Here is a 21,236-nt window from a genome sequence, read left to right on the forward strand (position 1 = left end):
TCAAGGACGTGGTCAAGCATCGCTCATTTGTGGGAAGTAGAGAGTAATTTCTTTCCTCTGCACTTCCACATAGTCTTTACTTGTTTTGTTTAGTTATTCCCTTTCCCCCTCCCTTTTCCCCTTTCCCTTTTTTCCCTTTAGTTGAATTGTTTAATTAATAATAATATTTCCTTAATTATATATATATATATATATTTCCCCTTTTTAATTAAATCATCCTTATCTCAACCCGTGAGTTGTTCTTTCCTTTACTTCTTCCCCTCCTCATCTGAGGAGGGGGAGTGAGAGAGCGGTTGTGGTGTTCAACTGCCTAGCACGGTAAAACCACCACAGATAGGCTGTTAAGAATGCTTTAATTATTTTTTTTTCTGTTTTTATAACCAAGTCTTAAGCATTACATCATATACTTCTCGTGTATTTCAAGGAAGCATACAAAAACTTACTGAGTTTACCTCATAGTATTATATTTTAAAACCATTACTTGAAATTACTGAATGAGTTCCAGAAAATGCAGGTAACTTTTGAGTACCACAGCATTCAATAGTGAAATGATTGGGTAGGCGGTCTGTTTGCCAGCATCTGTTCCAAATGGCTATGTTGCCGTAATGATTTAGTTGCTGTTCCTGAAAGGCGTACTTCTTGCAGTGATAAAATAGCACTGGCAATTTTCATTAGGAAATTCTGTGATGTTCCCAGAAGTGCTGCTTTTCAGAGATACTGTGCCAAATGTTATGGTAATTTAAAGTAAGTGCAGCCCCCACTCAGTAACTGGAATTGCATAGAATGTAAATCATTGAAGAATTTGTCTTGTTAAATTGTCTCAGTGTGGAACAAGAGCTTGCGTGTGTGTATATATTTGAATTACCTTAGAACTTTACCCAGGGAAATACAGGCCTGTTAGTTTGACCTCAGTGCCAGGGAAGCTCATAGAGCAGAATATCTTGAGCCTCATCATGCGGCACTTGCAGGGCAAGCAGGCGATCAGGCCCAGTCAGCATGGGTTTATGAAGGGCAGGTCCTGCTTGACGAACCTGATCTCCTTCTATGACAAGGTGACACACTTAGTGGATGAGGGAAAGGCTGTGGATGTGGTCTACCTTGACTTCAGCAAGGCTTATGACACCGTTCCCCACAGCATTCTCCTCAGGAAACTGGCTGCTCATGGCTTGGACCTGGCACACACTTCGTTGGGTTAAGAGCTGGCTGGATGGCTGGGCCCAGAGAGTTGTGGTGAATGGAGTCAAATCCTGTTGGAGGCCGGTCACCAGTGGAGTCCCCCAGGGCTCGGTACTGGGGCCAGTCCTCTTTAACATCTTCATCGATGATCTGGATGAAGGGATTGAGTGCACCCTCAGCAAGTTTGCAGATGACACCATGTTAGGTGCATGTGTCAATCTGCTCGAGGGTAGGAAGGCTCTGCAGGAAGACCTGGATAGGCTGGACCGATGGGCTGAGGCCAACGGTATGAAGTTCAACAAGGCCAAGTGCCGGGTCCTGCACCTGGGGCACAACAACCCCAAACAGAGCTACAGGCTGGGAGATGTGTGGTTAGAAAGCTGCCTGTCAGAGAAGGACCTGGGAGTATTGGTTGACAGTCAGCTGAATATGAGCCAGCAGTGTGCTCAGGAGGCCAAGAAGGCCAACAGCATCCTGGCTTGCATAAGAAACAGCGTGGCCAGCAGGTCCAGGAAAGTGATTGTCCCCCTGTACTCAGCTCTGGTGAGGCCATACCTCGAGTACTGTGTTCAGTTTTGGGCCCCTCACTACAAGAAGGACATGGAGGTGCTCGAGCGAGTCCAGAGAAGGGCTACAAAGCTGGTGAAGGGTCTGGAGAACAAGTCTTACGAGGAGTGGCTGAGGGAGCTTTGACTATTTAGCCTGGAGAAGAGGAGGCTCGGGGCGACCTTATTGCACTCTACAGGTACCTGAAAGGAGGCTGCAGTGAGGTGGAGGTTGGTCTATTCTCCCATGTGCCTGGTGACAGGACAAGGGGGAATGGGCTAAAATTGCGCCAGGGGAGGTTTAGGTTGGATATTAGGAAGAACTTCTTTACTGAAAGGGTTGTTAGGCATTGGGATAGGCTGCCCAGGGAAGTGGTTGAGTCACCATCCCTGGAGGTCTTTAAAAGACGTTTAGATGGTGAGCTTAGGGATATGGTTTAGTGGAGGACTTGTTAGCATTAGGTCAGAGGTTGGACTCGGTGATCTTGGAGGTCTCTTCCAACCTAGACTATTCTGTGATTCTGTCAACTGTTGATTTTATGCAACACCTACTATTTGTTATTTAAGGTAAGAAATTATATTTTATACTTTTTGCATATGAACATTATATATTAATTCTGCACAGTGTACCCCACCAGATTCACTATTCTAAAGGAGGACAGGATATCACCCTCATCCTCCTTTTTTAAATTGTTTTGCATATGAATATGAAAGTACATTAAGAATATTCCAATTTATTTTTATCAGTCTCAGCCAGTTTGGACCGTGGACGCCATGGGTGTGAGACCTGGGGGTTCTCCAAGACAGAAACTCTTGAAGGACTCTTTAGCAGCAAAAGAACTTCAGACCATGGAAAAACATCTAGCTGGTATGTATGGTAGTAAGAGATTTATAAAATGTCCACACCTAACATTCTATGTCAATATTTTAGACAAAGGAAAAGACAATCTTTTTTCAGATGCTGATAATTTTGCCCTTTATTATTGCCCTCAATGAAGAATCAGCTCAGAGGACCTCAGATAATAATGCTGTGTTTTTGCTTAGCCTTACTGTTCTCATACATTTGCAAAAGATGACGTGTCTCTGGTATCAGCAACTCTCCCTCTTTCAGTTCTTTCACTAAGTGCAATGTAATCAATTAGTCCTATCCAGTACTAGGACGTCATTTAGATGCCTGACTTGTGACTTGGGCTATATGTGCAATGATGAGAAATAGTCCTCTGTCTCACATACACCTTCTTAAGGAGATTGCCTTTCTCTTATGAACATGCTGTGTAAAACTGACTTTGAACATTGGCACAAGTGGGTGCCTGTGGCTAAATTAGTGAGTAACACCAACAGTCAGCACATACCTCAGTGCCTTGGTATTTGAAAACAGCATTTTTACAAAATCAGATTTTGAAGCAATCAATTTTCCTTTCCTTTCTTACATATGGCTCAGTAATACTTTTGTCTAAGATCCAGGCTCTTGTGTTACTGTATCTGCTTTATATCACATGCAAGTGGAGTTTTTTGTTTGTTTGTTTTGTTTTGTTTTGTTTTGTTTCTTCCCTTTGGTAGTTAATTAAAGTAACTTGCCCATTCTGTTTGTTATACTCATTCTGTGGTCATTCCACACTTCTGGAATATATTTTACCACAAGTAGATCTGTTAGATGCATAAACAGTTTGTAAGGACATTATGAATGGTATCCTTATTCTGGCATTTCTGATATGCAAGTAAAATGCCTTTGTGTTGCTTTGTTGTCTGCATTTTAATTTCCTTTAAATGACATTGACAAGGGATTTAAAAAATCCTAAGTCATAATTCAGTTCTGGTATTTACTGTGTATCAGATAATACCATATGGCTGGAGATTTGTGATTTTTTTTCCTTACTGTTTAAAAATCTGTTATTGAAGGAAAATGTGTGCTAGATAAAACTGAACAATTACATTATGAAAACATGTTAATTATATGTGGAAAAATGAGTAACATAAGTGGTTTATCTGCAGGTTTGTTTACTATATGAAATGAAGGAAACATGAGCCACAAAAATGTTTATTCAGTTGTTATTAAATCATTTAATATTCAGATAATTTATTTGCATACTGAATTACCATGGGAAAGTTAGAGGTCTGAATTTTGCAAAGACAGATAGTAAACTGAATCTTCAAAAGAGAATATTTCTTAATCAGTTTAAACCAGGTAACCCACATTGTCATTTATTGGTCCGTGGGTTAGAGCCAGGCATCTTACAAATTCCAAAGTGATATGTATTGATTTTTTTTAAAGCATAATGGAAGAGAACTTCAAGACATAATTATTTCAAAATGGAAATAATTAATTTTAGAGGCCAGTTTTTAGTAACGTTGTTGTAAGTTTGAGGTGGCAATTAGAAATATTCTTAACTGTGTGCTAGTAAAAATAACTACATTTTAAAATTTGCTACTAGCAAAACATTTAAATTTTAAAGAGTTGAAAGACACTTCTGTCTGAGACTTTCACAACTATTTCATTTTTATCACATTTATTTATTTTTTTTAGTAATAGTATTTTAAATGTGAGGAATATCTTGTGATGAAGTAGTAACATGAACCTGATGTACGTTGTTTTCCTGTTTTCAAAGTGCTACTTCAAACGATGTTGAAGGTGGCACATATTTAGCTATTTTACATAAAACATTATTTTTATATATATAATATACCTATAATATTTTATAATATTTTATATTATTTTTATTCTGTTTACCTGGGAAGAAGACTTGCAAGAAAATCTGAATTTCTGATATGCAGTTTAGAAAGTGTTTATTTTAGGACTTTAAGGAGCAAATAAAAATGAAATGCACATTTTATATATGTTCACTTAATAGGTGATTAAGTCAGTGCAGCCATGCTGATTTACAGCTTCTGGCTTGTACAGTTTGAAGGAAAATAGCATTACTTTTCCAAAGGTAAGCAACTGTTACCATCAGAATCAAATTACAGTAGAGTACATGTCAGTGAGCGTGAAAATTCGGAACAATTGTGTGAGATGAGATGAACTGCTCCTTAAGCTTCTTGACATTTTTACTTGCAAGGAATTTTCACTTTAGTAGCTATCCTAACCTACATTCTAACTTACCATCACCTAACTTTGTTGGATTTAAATCATTAGGAGCATTTATGTGAATTAACATGAATTCAGAAGATACTTTCCTCACTACACCTGAACTGTTCAATTTTTAAATAGGATCTTGTTCCTTATAGTCCTCCTGTGCAGGGTAGGGACTGGAACACCAAATGGGAGTCAGCTTTCTCTCTTGAATTCTAGACCTTGGGGACCCCTTCACCTGCTGTGGCAATGAAGACAGACTACAGTACAAAATTCAGATCAAAGCAGGATCACAGATCTAGATGTACTTGAGGCAAAGAGCCCCAGAGTTTTGTTTGGGCAATAGACAGTGAGACCAGAATCAAAAGTCTCATCTTGAACCAGTTTTGGATTGCCCTTCAGTGTGGCTAAGGACTGTGGGTTTAGTTCATAGCTCCATTTTAGCTTGATACTAATGTGAAACTGTGCAAAAGCCACAGAGAGAGAACTTTGATGAGATGAGAGAGGTTTTTGTAGGTTGTAGTGACATGTATAGCTAGATGATTCAATGAAGTGACAATATTGTATTTCTGTGGGATAGATGTGTGTGCAGTAAATCAACTGTAAATAACTTCTGAGGACATGATCGTCAAACTGTTAATTCTGATGCCTTATATCTTAAGGGTGAATAGATTTTCTCTGCACAACTTAAAGTTGTCACTTATAGTGGAGAAAATCAATAAGGATTTTAAACCTGAGAGAAACAGAAGTGAGGGTTTTTTGTGTGTTTGTTTGTATGTGTGCACAGATATTGAAAAGGACCTAGCTCTATGGGAAGAAGCAAGGCTCTCAAGAAGCCCTAGTATCCAACACCACAGTTTAGTTACATCTGACCATCAAGGCAATCTTCAAGCTACACAAGGCCAAAATCCAAGGCCTCAGGTGCCGCCTCCAGTGGGGAAAAATGTGCAACTCCAAGGAAACAAATCACCACCATTGCCCACTAACAGCCGAGCACAGGTCTCGAGTCTTGCAAACAGCAGGCCTCCAACACCTGGTGCACAAACCAACAGGCCAACGACTCCATCAACACCGGGAAGCAGACCTGTGACCCCAAACAGCTTGCTGTCACGGCCTCTTACCCCTAGCAATCAAGGAAATAAAGAAGGTGTCATCAATATGCACAGAAGCCGATCTTTGACGTCTAAGAGCCAAATGGGGAGGACCCTCAGCGCTGCTTCAGGGCTGTCTGTGCAAATGAGTGGAGATGTTGTTGGAACTGTCACTACTCAGAGAAGCAGTTTATCAGAAGTAAGATTTTCAATTTAATGTTTTTGCTATGGTTAAGAGCTACTATAACATGAAGATGAGATTGTGTTTTATGTTGAAGTAATATCAGTATGCTTAATGTAACTTACTGCTTTAAAAAATAACACCTTGAAATGATGAGAAAAGTAGCAAGGAAATACTGCTCATCTTTGAGAAGTACTGATGAGAGAATGTCAGGATTATTGCAGAAATCATACTAAAACACTCATGCCCCCATTTTTTCCATGAGATCTGTAGGGTCTTGCCTGCTTAATGCACAGCAGTTTTATTAGCCTTACAGTTTCTGAGGTGCGTATGTCTGGACTATTAAACACAACTTTATCTTTTTATCTTATCTTTATGATTCCAAGGTATTTTATCCTCCTATCCTCCTGCTGCACTGACAGTGCATAATATTTCCTTGGTCTGCCTTTTATTTATTTATTTTTTCTTTTTTTTTACACACTGGAATGATTAGTTAGGCATCTCTGAATGGACAGATTTTCTGAAACACAAAGCTGAACTTCAATGAGAAAATGTCCAACATTGCTGAATCACTATCACTATTATGCTTGTTAGCTAGACTAATTCAGAGCATAAGAACTTCCTGTCTTATATTAATGGCTTTTACATGATTAGTCTTTGTATAAAAAAAAAAAAAAGAAAAAAAAAAGATGTTAAAGTACTTTGTAAATTTTGAGTGGGTTCTCCTCTGCTAACCTTAGCTGCCTTAAAGATAACTACTGTGTAGGCAGTGGAAATAAAAGCACCTGTGAAAGAATAACCTTGCTGTCTATCTCAGATGCATGCCTCACTAAGGTGATTTTTTTTTTCTCAGGAAATGCCAATCCTTCTCTATTGACCTATATATTTAGCGGTGGAAAAAAAATCTTCATTTTGTTTTTGAATGGCAGTGCACTCATATCATCATGAGCTAGTTCTTCATCCAGAATTGGATATCCAACTTAAAAATGAGCAATGAGTCAATATATTTTCAAACCAGAAATTTTCCATGAAAAAAATATGTAATTGTAACAGAAATCTTTTTTGACAAATTCATTCATCCACTGTTTGGAGGGATGGGTGTGTTTGTGTGTTGAAATTTTCTCATGTACCAGAAAATGAGGATTGAAGTTCACTTTTTTAACTAAGAATGTTCAGAAGAAATGAAGGGTTTCATTGTTTCCCACTGAACACATCAGTTTTTTGGACTTCATTGATGTATAGTCATTTGATGCCAACTTGGATTATTGCTGTACAGGATCCTGCAAGTGCTATGTGATGAGCACTGTATCTCTACCAAGGGACAGCAACTATCTCAGTCCCTTCTGATACTTCCTATAACAAGACAGGCAATTAAAAATGCTTACTTCCACAGCCTGTTTGCGGTTTAGTAATAATAATCTTGAAAACCCGTTTCATTTGCTGTGATTTTTTACTTCTGTTTCTGAAATTCCAAACTTTGCTGATACTTGGTATAATAATAGTGTCTTGTTATACATTATTTTAATATGTGTACATATGTTTGTCTCAAGTACTTTAAGAAAAGAGCAATATCATTACCCTGTTTTAGAGATAGAATAGCATGTCCAGTCTCATCCAGTAAGACCACTGTAAAGCTGGCATTAAATCTCAGCATTGCTGTGCAGAATCATATCCACTGTTATGATCCCTGCTAGAAGTGACAAACTTTTTCCTTTCTTCTTTATCACTGGGCACAATAGTATTGGCTGCTAGTCACTCAGCTTAAACTGTATTAGTCCCTTCCTGACTTATCTTGGGACCAGCTCTGATTCCAAGGGGGAAAATGGCTAGTGTGATGTATTCATACTGGTGAGCTTCATCTGTCAAGCTGTAGAGCCCTCAGGTCTCAGAAACTGATTGGTGGAGGTCTGGGCAATCTACTGCTGCCAACCTCATGTTTGGAATGTTACACTGGAAACTTTGGGAGCTCTTTTAGCTTTGTCCATTCATTTTCCTGCTCACTTAGGAAAAGACAAGTGGGTAAGGAGAGCTGACACCCAGAAAGTATCTCTGTTCAGTAATGTCTTTTGCCATGGTGTCCCTTTATTTCTGCCCATATGATTTCTCTTTGACCATGGAGACGAATTTGGAAAGTCAATGGAAGCTATGTGAAGAACAAGAAAGTTTTTTCTTTGTACTTTTGCAGATTAAAAATGTATAAAAATAAAAGCTGAGACTGTAAATTATTTTGTAACTTTAATTGTAGGTTTTGTATCCCCTTCCTGTATAAAAACGGTAAAATAAAAGAAGAGAAATTGCCTTTATTTTTCTTACACTTATGGTGTTAACAGGAAATTTCCATTAGATGTGAATGCACTGTGGCTGTATTACCAACCCTATACAAGATGCTGTGGTAATATTTTGAAAAAAAATCTGCTTCCTTACTCTCATGTGGTATTAATGGAATTAACCAGTACAAAACTGATACATATTTGATGAGAATATGTCAGTTGAAAAGGAAGCAGTTACTGAGTACCAGCAATGTGTTTTATTATAAGGAGCTTGAATTAAAAAATACAGGCTATGAGTGGACTTAGAAGGTGCTGCATGCTGTCACTTTTTTGGTTATCAGGACTTCTAACATATCTCTCAATGCCTTATCTATGCTTCCTAGTCTGTAAAGTGTTTCAAAGATAAGAAGTCTAAAATACAAAAGCATTTGAAGTACAATTCAGAGTTCTTTATAAGCTTTGATAAGGTTCATGCTATAGCTCAGGATGATTTAATCTTGTTATAATGCAAATCTTAAATAATTTGGCAAGTACTTAACATATCAGCTGTGAAGAATTTTAATTTAATGCTCGAGACTTATAATGTTCCGAGATTTTGTGGACAAGTTTCTGCCTCTTGGCACACATAATATTACAAAGTTTTAACAGGTGTGTTCCATTATCAGCTCTGTTCAAGGCTGAATTGAATTATAGCAAAAAATGCTACCTAGAGAAATAGTTTTATTATCTCTATAAAACTAATAAATCAGGGCTTCAAATCCTTTTGCAGAGATACTTTTATGCATTTACTGTATCCTTTGGTGTTTTGTATAAATTGACAAAGGAATGCTGAATCCTGCTTATCTCCTTAGGATGAATTCCATTAAAGTGACACAATGCTGTGATAGTTATCAGTAGTTGTAGAGATGAAAATACTACTGCCTCCCTTGTTTGCCATCTCGTTTTCTCAGCACTTGGAATTTTACAATCACTTTTTTCATCCAGACAGTTTAAAGTGATGTTCAGCAATATTTATTGGTCTGTCATTGTTAATACTGGGAAATTTCAGCTGATTTGAATATAGCACTGGTTAACACAAGGCCTACTCCTAGTCACTGGAGTATAGAGCACAATTCAATGTCATAAGGACTCTCTTTTTGATCAGGTACTTCCACTCTCTTCTGCTGCCTGGCTCAGTTCTTCAGTCTATTTTTGGAAGATTAAAAAGCATGCTGACTAGTGCGAGAGCCACTTGCTCCTTCTGCAAGAATCCTACATGAACCAAAACCTTTCCCCATTTCAGTGCTGCAGTCAACAAACTTCTACTTTTCTTGAATAGAGAACAGTTTAAAATGACAATACATGTGTAAGGCCTGGGTCTGCTGCCTGAGCTTCTTGTTGGGTCATTGCGGCAGTTTTTTAGAAATTTTTAACAGATTACTAACAGAGTTAACAATTTGCTTACACCAAGATAGATCTTGATTGAACAGTCTTCAGTTTCCAAGAACTGAGTAAAACAAGCCTAGTTTATATTTTTTAAGCAGATGACCTAGCAATAAAAGTAATGCTGGGCGCTGTGCAATACTATGAATATGTAGATTCTTGTATACTTTGAATATGTAGATTCTGATTTTCAGCTGGTGTAAAACAAGACAGGGCTGATAGCCCCCATTTCCGTTAGGTGCTTATGAGAATCTGGCCAGTAATTTTGTTATCTGGCTGATGTTTGAGTTAACTTTTGGAGACTCAACTTGCATGTTTGAACTACTGTTGAAATGAAACAATGCATTTCAATTTCATCTCTTACCTTCAATATTGCAAAGGAATCTGTCATAGTATTTTACATGTGTGTACATGCTTACATGAATATGTGTCTATGGAAAAATATTTTTATATACATACATATATACATCATGTAAAAGGAGGTGATTGTAAAACATTTTTAAAAAGCATGTATTCATCTGGATATGGATTATTAACCATGTATAACATTTATATTTTGATGCTTAGAGTTTTATGGTATCCTAGAGATGAAAGTTTCCATAGCATTTTTCCTTTCTAGGCTTTCTCCAATAAAACTATATCAGGTTATATATCAGGTTGCAGGTCCTCGTTCTTATGGGATTGAAAACAGACTTTGCAAATGATTAAGCAAATGATTCATGACATGTCGAAGCATGGTCCAAAAACTTCAGGGACAGATAGAATATTTGCATTAAGATTTTGTTCTGTGTCACTGTATTTCTAAGATGAGCATTTATATATATATATATAATCTGTGGCCATAGTAGATTCATAAATAAAGATTTTTTTTTTTTCCAGAATAAACAGACAAATAAACAGGAATTCAATTAAAAATAAAAAATAAATAAATCTAGGGAGCTTGTATAATCTCTATATTCTGCTTTTATTTCACAGAAATAATCTTTTTTTCTTTCTTTCTTTTTTTCTTTTCTTTTCTTTTCTTTTCTTTCCTTTTTTTTTTTTTTTTTTTTTTTTTTTAATTGATGGCCTTTTCCTCTCTGGTTAATTCAAACTAGAGTGTTTGCTACAATCTTCATTTATGTAGTACCGTTCTGTGTCACTTTATCTAAAATAGATCTGTTTGTGGCAGGATGAATTCTTACAACAGCTTCAGCTTACTCATCAGCCTTGGATATTGCCGAGTGACACAGAAAGTGAAGGAGTGGAAGCTGACCAAGACAGATGTAAGTATACTTGTTAGGTGATGATAATATGTCCAAAAAAAAAAATAATCAAACTTTTAACTTCATTTTTACATATCACCAAATCCTGAAAAGAAGTCATGCTTGTTCAGAGGTTTTCTTGTAAGTAGCAATTACTCATTTGTTTAACAGCTGAGCTTTATATGATTGATTTCCATAAGCTTTCCTACAGTCACTGAGCATTGACAAAATGATCACAGACCAGTTTACCTAGCTAAGTGAAACAATTTGTACTGATGTGTTAAAGTAGTTGTTCCAGAGAAATAGCATGAAGTTGAAATAGATGCTTTGTGTAGTAAATCTGTATTGACCAGAATAAAGCAAAAAAAAGCAAAAAACAAAACAAAAACAAACAAACAAACAAACAAAAAAAAACTCAGCAGCTCTAAAAGGTAGAACTTTCTTCATCATTATTTCTAGTTTGCCTGCATTCTTCTGAATGCCTCTGTATGAAAAAAAAAAAAAAAAAAGTTCTTAATCACACAAGTAATCCTTAATTTCCTACACTCTTTGAAGCAGTTGTCTAATCATGAAAGTAAAGGTCAGCAGGATCATAACATAACTGACAGAACAGGTAACAACAAGTAGCACACTATAAATCACAATACTTTCAAACTGTAGCAAGTTATATCTGGCTACAAGGTACCTGTAAATAATCATGCTGGAAATATTAAATGTTTTTCACATTTTCTTTTTACTTTGCAGTTGTTTTCTGATCTGCAAGGGTGAACATACAAACTATTTCCATACATATTTAAGATGATATACTTAAAAAGTACAGGTGATTTAATCAGCATATTTAGAAAACTTAATACATGTGACTAAAAATTCCTTAAATATGCATAGTTAAAATAAGAAAAAGCCAGTTTCATCATGGAATCAAAGAGTTGTGTATGGGCTTCATGGTTAATGATAACCAGGCCAGATGAACAGGACGTATTTTTAAATGATGCCACTTTAAAAAGATTTTTCTATTCATATGGCAGTTTCACAAATCCATAAATAGCCCAAGATTTGACTATGAAGTTTTAATTTACATTCTGAGATACTGAAGAACATGAGCTATTTTTTTAACACAAGTAGTGTTAAAATGAAGTTTTATGTATTCAGCTGATTTTAGTCCAAATCTGGTAACTCCAGTTTTGCTTAAATTTGAATTTACCACTAGGGCTGAAGCTCAGTATAAGTGGCCAAAGGGAGAGCCTGTCTGGTACATGCCCTGTCTTTGGACATGAACTTTCCTCTGTATTTTTCTCTAATGAATTTACAATCCCATCAACATTTACAGGACTGGCTGCACACACACGCACTGGTTCTAAGTATGTGATAGGGAGACTGATGCTTCAGGACATATCAGATGTGCAGCAAGTGTTTATTTGAAGCTGCTGTACCTGAATTGTGTGGGCGGGGGCATTTCATAGCATCCAAGATCCTATGCTATAAAATTTCAAGAATTCTGTGAGATTGTTGCCATTGCCCAGTGTGAGAGAATAGCAGATTATAGGTTATAGTATTAAAAAATATCAGTCCTGTCTCCAGATCAGTAGAGATTATACTTGCCTGAGTAATATTGTTTGTTTTTTCTGGATCTGAGGGCACCAAGAATAACGAAGGGAAATAAGGTAACTGTAAACTATAGTTTCTTGAGCAAAGAGAGATATGCAGTGGTAATCTGCTCCTTTGAGTCTGTATGTCTGCATAGTTAACTGCTGCATCATTTCTAGTTGGCCGGTCTTTCTACTAAAATAACTAAAGTGGTAGAACAAGAATATTTATTAGAGCAATAATTTATGCATCTGAAATCTAATATGATTCATGTTATTGAAAATAACAATACTATCTTGTCTATCTGAGGGGGTATGCTAGTGACATAGGCAAGCAGAAAGTGCAGAACTGCCAATGCTGGCAAAGAGAAGCTGGCAGTTCCCAGTTGTAAAGTGGAGTGTCAGGGAGAGGCTTGGCATACTTGCTGATGCCAGTGCTTGCAGGCAGAGCAGCTGGCAAGATTGTGCATCATTTTTCACTCGCAAGTTAATAAATCTGTGTGGATGTTGGGTGCGTGTGATTTAGTGTTGAGGGGCCCAGGAGTTCATAATTTATGAGTCTTAGCAGAAGAGCTACAAAATTAATCTTTACAATAGCAACACCTGTTCTTTGACTCAGCTTTTAATAAATTACATGTGGATAATATTTACCACATTCTTTGACTACTTTGAGATAATAGCAGCCAGGTGTAAAGCTAGTTTTTGGTAGTGGAAAAACAATGCAAAAAGAGAAGATATGTGAGTCACCTTGGGTTCTTTTAAATTAATACCTTGTGGTTAGTGTTCTCCAAGGAAAAGAATGAAAAACTTAGGGGTGTGGGGGGTTGGAGAGTACTACTTTCAAATGAACTCATATTCAGGTGTTTAAAAAGCCTACTTTCAAAGCCAGTGAATGATAATTGAAAAGATTTGGGTCACTTTGGCATCTCAAAATCTCCTGATAAGCATCATTTACAAAACAGATACAGCAGCACACACCTTGTCTTATGGAAATGAGATCTAGGGTCTCAATTCCTAAAAATCAAACTTTACTTTCTAAATCCTAATCTTACTGACAAGGATAATTGGATATCCAAGGATAACTGGAAGTCAATCATTCTTAAAGTTTCATATGAATTATAAGAATTTGAAATCAAATAGGTACTCATATAAAAGAATATGAATGATTACAGCTAAAAAGATTTATGTTAAAGAAGGAATGAAAAACATTGTAATAAATATTGCCTTTTTTTATCATACCCTCTCCTTCTTCATCTTTATATGCTTAATTATGTTTGCAGACATATGTCAGAAAGAGAGATAGGTGTATATTTTTTGCATGTTGTGATTAAAAAATAGGAACCAACACACACTTTAAGTACTTCTGTTATTTAATAAGTAAATCTGCTTGCTAGATGTGTTATTCTTTGATATTCTGTACACACTGAGCAAAGAGGAGTGAAAAATGTCAAGGCAATACAATCCAAAATCAAGGATTTGTGGCTGTTCTGTGATTTTAGTGTCATTAAAAAAAACTGTAGAAAGGGACTCATGTTTTCTTCCTTAGATGTCGCTCTGGACTCTTCCCCATTGTTACCTTTAGTAGTTTGCTTGTGTGCTGATTCTCTGCAGAGAGTTTTCAGAGGATGCATAAAGATCATTCTTGGAAAGAGAAGGGATCTGGAGAAAATATTTACCACTTTCACAATGCTTCAGTTTACTTTTGCCAAAAAACTCTCATCAGTTTTCTTCTTTACGGGGTACTGATGCAAGGAAACAGAAGAGCTGCATCTACATGCAGCATTTCTCAGACAGCTTTTATGTGAAGTTTCAAGGGAGTTGCAAGAGTCAGCTTGAATTTTCCCTTGGGAACAGGCCCTAGAAATATTGCTGGTTGAGAAATTCTAGTGCATCACCAGCTTCCAAGAACCTTAAAAGGACGAAGGCAGTCTTTTGCTGTAATTTGACCTACTATCTGTAGTCCTGGAAAGGACTTGCTGCCCAAGGGCCTGAGTCTGCTATCTTGAGCGCCTAAGTCAAGAAGTAACCCTCAAAGCAGATTTTCCCAGGCCCAAGAGCCCTGGACACAGAGGATCCCTACACCAACAGTCAGTCCATTTGGCAGATGTGCACAATAGGTAAATAAATTAGGCTATTAGGGAACTTGCTACTGGGTCAATCTATATTAAATATATACATATTTTTGTGTGTGTGTGCATGTGTGTATACACACATTTCTTGACCTGGTGTTGTTAAGGCATGTCAGTTGTGTAGTCATTGGCATGGTAAGTGGTTTGGCTACTGTGAATTCACCCTGATTTCTACTTTCCAACAGGAGCACTAGATGCTCATTTCTAGCTCAGCTGACTGGATACAAGTCTTGTCATCTCACCTACTGATCTGTGGCAAGAAATTAAGCATATAGCCACTATACATCGGCAAACTGTTCACTAAGGTTTTGCAGTGGAAAGTCAACTGCTAACAAGTAAAAGCTGATTGTTGGGAAAAACAAACAAACAAACAAACAAACAAACAAAAAAACTGGTATTTCCACCCCATTTATTTTCATACTAGTCTTGAAACACTGAAGTCAAAGACATTCTACTGATGACTTCAACAGATATTGAGTAAAACATTCATTTTCCCATTCTGCATAAATGTCTGCCTAAGAAAAAGGCCCCCAAAATGAAAGTTTTTTTTTTGTAGAATCAAGAAATTCAGATCATGTTCCAGTAAAATTACAAACTTTACAATTATTGGCTGTGGGTAAAATTCCATATGCTGAGCAAATTCACACAGCTGAATGGTTATTTTTCTTAATAAGTTATGAAAAAAGGTGGTCCCAAGGCTTGGAAAACTGCTTGATCAGAGTTGATAAAAAGGAAAAGTTTGCTGCTGGAATCTGACTTACGTGAAAGTTTCCTTTTACTAGAGCCAGGTACCACTCAGTATGAGTAAGGGTGACAGAATCAACCAGGCTTAAAGCAGAAACTGTTGATTGACACCTTTATGATATTTCCACAAACACATTCCTGTCAGTCAAATTCAGTTGTTTGTGTTTGTATTCTGCTCTGAAGTAGTATTGAAGCACTGGAAATTTTCAGTGGATAGGGCAAGGCTAGGACTTTTTCTCAAACAAGTAGACCAGATATATGACATAACAAATGTATTAGTTAATTACATGCCTGGTTAATAAGAACATAATATATATACTTGGAGACTTTTCCCAGTGGTAAATTCCCTGCAAAGAACCTTTTTCTTGTCCTGGAAGTGAATCTGTGTTCAGCTTCTGGGAAACTTTAATTTGAGATTCCACATTCTTTTGGAGAAGCTTACTGGTATATTTCTTTCACCAAATATCTCAAGGGTGGTAAACTAGAATTTTAAAAAGTCAGCATGTTTTATCTCCCCATCCCATATAGTCTTCCTATGGAGTGCCATGAAGCTTTTGTGTGCTTGGTGTATGAGTCATTTTCCAGATTTTTCTAGACAGTTCCAGGTCTGCTTCAGAAGCGGAATACCAGTCAGGATTGATTTCCTTTTAATAGAATTTCTCCAGGCCTGTTGGATGGCTGGATGTCTTGCAACACCCATAGCTGAAACTTAACCATTTCATATAACAGCTTTTGGAATCTGAAAATGAGAGAGAAAACAATTTTCTAGCCTGGAACTTTTTCTACTTGTATTCAGTTATTTATAGATAGTGAAACAAAGTGAAGATTGATGTTATTTCAACCAGTAGTTGCATCACTCTTGAAAAGTTAAGAGAGAGTTCAAATGCAGCTTTGGACAGCTGGAATCAGACTCAAGGTTCCTAATTTGATTGCATGTGCTGTTATGGCCTTAGTTCACGTCACTTTGTTTCTACTCTCTAATATTTGGTTTAATCTTGGAAAAGTTCCCATTGAACTAAACACTTGAGGGGAAGAAGAAATATTCAATTTTAGTGAGAAAAAAAAAAAAAAAAAAAAACATATTTCAGTGCAAAAAGCTGTTTTTTTCAGTACAGCTTCCAAACTTAACTATATATTTTCATGCATCTTGCATTATTATGGTAAACTTAGATTCCCAGATACATTTAATGTTACAAAAAAAGACACTGTAATTTTTAAAAATGACATAGAGAATTATCAGGACATACAGTAGGTAAAGTAAAAGCTGGCTTACTGAGGAATCAAAAAATGGAGTTTCTAATGGGAAGATGTAGATGAATGGGGCTCATTAATGCCTGATAGGTTTAGATAACCAGTGGGAAGACAAAGTTGAAGTTATTAAATGATATGAATCCTCTGATATAATGGCCACATTCCAGTAAAATGCACTTTATTATAACCAGATGAAATATATTTTAACCAAATGAAATATATCTGGCACCAGAGAAATATATCTGTCTCTGCTGCAGAATAATGAAGCTTTGTCCTGGAAAGCAGTAACTTAATGGATTTAGGATGATCATAGATGATCATCTCAGTGTGCTCTCTCAGCGTAATGCTGTAGCAAAAAAGGGTAGGCCATTCCTTGAATGTCTAAAAAGTTAAATAACAAAGCAATTATTCAAAATAGTATCATGTAAAATCTGCAGTTTGGATTGCATTAAAGATTGGAATTACTTGAGAGATTACATAAGGCGATAAAAAAATGACTCAGGGTTTGGGAAAACCTATTAGGAGTTTGCCTCACCTAAAGGCATTCAACTAGGAACCTAGGAGATAACATCTGTAAATAGATATTTAAATAAGAAAGATTCAACTCTTCAAACTGTGATGGAGGAAATTAATACTGTATCTTAGCAGCCAGAAGCCCTAAGCATTGTAACCAAAAGTTAAGGGAGGCAATGAAGTTGGAGTCATCAACATGGGGCTTTCTAAATGATAGACGTTAGTCTAGCTGGAAATTCTGTAGACAGTATGCAGGTCTGTGAGTGATCAAAGTAGATGGTCACAGCAGGTTTTTTTCTTAGTGCCTGTGAATAGAATTATTAATTCTCATGGAGAACAGTCTGGGTGTGCAATTTTGGTTTCCTTCCTGGACACTGCAAGTTAGGCAGTGATAAAGGTGAGCAGGATCACCTTAATGATCATGAGTATACATCTGTGCTGCTCTAATTTCTTCAAAAGCTGCCTTATATTTGAGTTTTCACGCACTCAGGGTATTTTTCAGTCCTCCCAGCAGTAGCTGGTGAACATCACACTATTACAAACAAACAAAAGACCTTATTCTTTACAGATTAAAAATATGTTTTCTTATAAACACTTGAAAATGTGCATAACTGAATTTACATGTATACACGTTTTTGTGATTTTATTCTTTTTGTTTGTTTGTTTCTAATGATTTTAAACAACAAAGATTCCCTGAGTTTTTTTTATCATCATTTGAAGTAAGGGCTGAATTAAGTAAGGGCTGTCCATAGTGATTCAAAAATATAAAACCAGGAAATGTAAGAGTTTGGATTAATATTGACCATAATAAAGATATTAATGAAATGCTATTAAGACTTTATTTTGCTCTACACAGTCATACAAGTCTGTAAATACCATGAACATAATTTGTACTTGTGGTGGTGTACTTGTGTGGTGCCAGACCCAGCACAGTACTTTGAAAATTTTAATTACATGAATGTTCAGTATTAAATGAAAATGTATATCATATAGTGTTATAAATTCTTTTCTTTTTAGTTTATTTTAGTTTTGTTTTATTTTTGTTTTAATTCAAAAACATTGGCAAGTGGGATTCTGAGCTTTTAGGAAGAAAAATGTCCAAATTTTTGCATTCCACGGAGTTCTATGTCTTTTATAAAAAACTTTGCATAGATGTATAGGTAAATATAATAGATAATTATTCCTGCTCATCACTCTAAGTCTGTACTGAACTTTATTAAAATTGTGTTCCAAAATAAGAATACAGACAAATATTAATTTACATACGTTACAATAAAAAATACTTCTTTAGCTGTGTATTGATATAGCACCTACATATATTGACATAAGAACTGGTATTTGAATCATAAAGTAGTGTATGTCTTGAAACACAGGCTTTTTAATATCATCCTGTTAGGAGTTTAGTCTAAAAGGTCAAAATCAAAATAATAATTGCTAAGAAAGTAAAGCTGTTCTCTAATATTAGTGAAACAATTTTGGAAAATAAAATAAATTGTTGGTTTTGCTGAGTAATCACTGGCAGACAGTTAATAAGGCTAGCCATTACTGCAAATAAATGTAACCTTTTAATGGGAGGGCAGTCTAATTTGCTGCATGCTGATGAAGGAACTTTAATTAAGTCACTTTATTTGGTTTTGGCTATATCAGGTTGATAGACTTTTAGACTTTGCTTTTCCAAAACACCTGTTTTGTTGAGTGAACATAACTTAAATTAAACATAGCTCTTAGTGCAGGAATGTGATGAACAAAGAACTGATCTGGTTGAAATATCAATTAGCAAAAATAGAATATCTTTACTCAGATAATTCAGTCCTGTGTTGTGGCTCAGCCCTGTGGCTGCCCTGACATATGAGCTGCGTGAATCAGGAGGAGCTATGGAGAATATCTGAGAGTCTGACAGTGGTGAGCTGAAACTGCTTCAGCTGACATTTCAACCAAAAAAAAAAAAAAAAAAATGCTCTTAAAAATACCCCCAGGGTTCTAGTGAAGACTCAAGTGATTATAACCCTATGAAAACTGTGAGGTACAAAGTCATCCTATGGAACTGCATCTGGCCTAGAAGGGCGTATCTATGAACTGTTCGACTTGAGAACTACTCTGCACACTTTCCAGCTAGAAGGAACTGGCCATTCGTTGTTCATCATATTACAGAGTATTGGAAAGAGCTAGGAATTGTGCTGATGATATCATTTTTTATGCCTTTCTGGATTCCTTTATTTGCCATACTGGCTCAGTGCTTTCACTACAAGCCAAGAAGATCTTGCTGCAAACCAGTGTGTACTTTTTATTGTGTTTAATTGTCACAGCTATTGTTAAGAGATGTAGACCCCATTCCTCTTTCACCAGTGCCTTGTGTAGTCATTTACAGCAGTAAAGAAAGAGCACAAAGTAGCCCTGAAGTATTACCAAAACATACTGGACATGTTCTACACCTACTTTTCACTCAATTTTCTTGAATGAAAATGACCCCATGAAGTGCAACACCCAGGGAACAGCAAGCAGGAAGTAGATCCTTTTGCATTAAATAAGTCTTTGAAAGGCTCTTGTCTCCACAGCTGACTGATGGATTCAGCAGATGGGGTCAGATTGCTGCACAAAACAGAAAAAAAAGTAGGATGATTGACTGTAATCCCACAGTGCAAAAATGACCAGGGGGTGAAAGATCTATGAAAGTGTGGTTTTCGTGTTGTTTTTGTTTGTTTGTTTGTTTTTCTATCCCAGTATTCTTCTGCTCAAAAAAATATTAACACTCCTTATTATATTATTGCTGTAAATGTGTTTTACAAGGCTGAGATTCAGTCTAAGCCAAAACTGTATAATTTGCTCTTTTATCATGAAGAGGAAGGATTTCAAATTCAAGTAGGAAAAACTCTGTGATGGAAAAGGTTAAGATTTTGTAATGAACTCATAATAACTGACTGTTCTTGAGCTGTCAGAGAGCAAGTCCATGAATGTAGAGACTGGGGGAAAGAAGAGAGGAAGGTTGATCCTTGATGTGTGACTTCTGTTCATTTTGGTTAAATCTTGTTTGGCAATGTGTAATACCAGCCTAAGTGTTACAGCAGGATCTGGGGAATGCTTATGTTCTCTGTGTCTCATTTCCCTGATCTTTGAAGTGCGATGATGAAATGTGATAACTGACAGCAAAGCTATGAGAAATCACCAGTTAATGTTTCTAAAATGTGTCACAAGTGTAGGCCCCAATTCTAATGTCTGTCTGCATTTCTCTCTGCTGCGATTTCATTAACTTTAAGATGGCTGTAGTGTTTTCAGTTATTTTACTCAAGGAAATTAGTGGCTTGCTGCTTATATTAACCACTTCTAAATCATTGTCATTCTTTTTTATATTGGAAAAATCAGTCTGTCAGGGTGTGACCCATCTCACCTAACTCCAGCTATATAAAAGTGAGGAAGTATAGTCTAAGCTATTTGCACTCTGAAGCACATAGGAAAAACAAAGGGACCTCAGAGGGTAGACAGAGATCTGTCTTGCTAGGGGACTGAGAGAGGTACACCAAAACCCATCTCACCCTCAGGATGTCCATCTCTCGCATCTCCAGCCTGACTCCTCTATCTCATGTCAGCCAAATAAATGTAATTTCTCATCAGTCAAGAATTCTGTAATGGATATAGGGTAGCATGGAATATATTTTCTGGCTAGCATCCCATTTCCTTCTGCAGCTAAGAAGACCACAGTCTCTGGAGTTTTTGCGGATAACAGTCATGAGAAGAATTTTCAAGTGAAACAGGCTTACATACATTTGCTTTTCTTTTTCCACCCTTAAGACAAATTTGTTACTTAAAGATCAAACTGTGACAATGCTTGTACTGCTGCTAAATGAAGTGTCTCCAAGGAAAACAGTTGTTAAACATTAAACATAAGTGATGAAAAAATATATATAAGGTTAATAAAGGGTAAGAAATGTTGCTAAGATTTCCCAGGCTTTATTTCTTCTGTTACCGTTTTTGCTTTTTTTTTTTTTTTTTTTTTTTTTTTTTTTTTTTTTTTTTTTTTTT

At 36.4% G+C, this 21,236-nt stretch overlaps 1 protein-coding gene across 1 annotated transcript in view; it reads left to right on the forward strand.

The window, feature by feature from the left end:
* The window catches only part of C2H8orf34 (chromosome 2 C8orf34 homolog), a gene marked incomplete at its 3' end in the record, with an annotated part of 188,417 nt that overhangs the window by 145,466 nt on the left and 21,715 nt on the right, over positions 1–21,236 (forward strand). The window contains exons 12-14 of the mRNA XM_035317217.1: positions 2,469–2,589; positions 5,579–6,081; positions 10,927–11,020. Of these exons, the coding sequence (XP_035173108.1) occupies positions 2,469–2,589; positions 5,579–6,081; positions 10,927–11,020 (718 nt within the window). The remainder of the gene's footprint in view (positions 1–2,468; positions 2,590–5,578; positions 6,082–10,926; positions 11,021–21,236) is intronic.

Source organism: Oxyura jamaicensis, chromosome 2 (genome assembly GCF_011077185.1).
Source record: "Oxyura jamaicensis isolate SHBP4307 breed ruddy duck chromosome 2, BPBGC_Ojam_1.0, whole genome shotgun sequence".
NCBI classification, from domain to species: Eukaryota; Metazoa; Chordata; class Aves; order Anseriformes; family Anatidae; genus Oxyura; species Oxyura jamaicensis.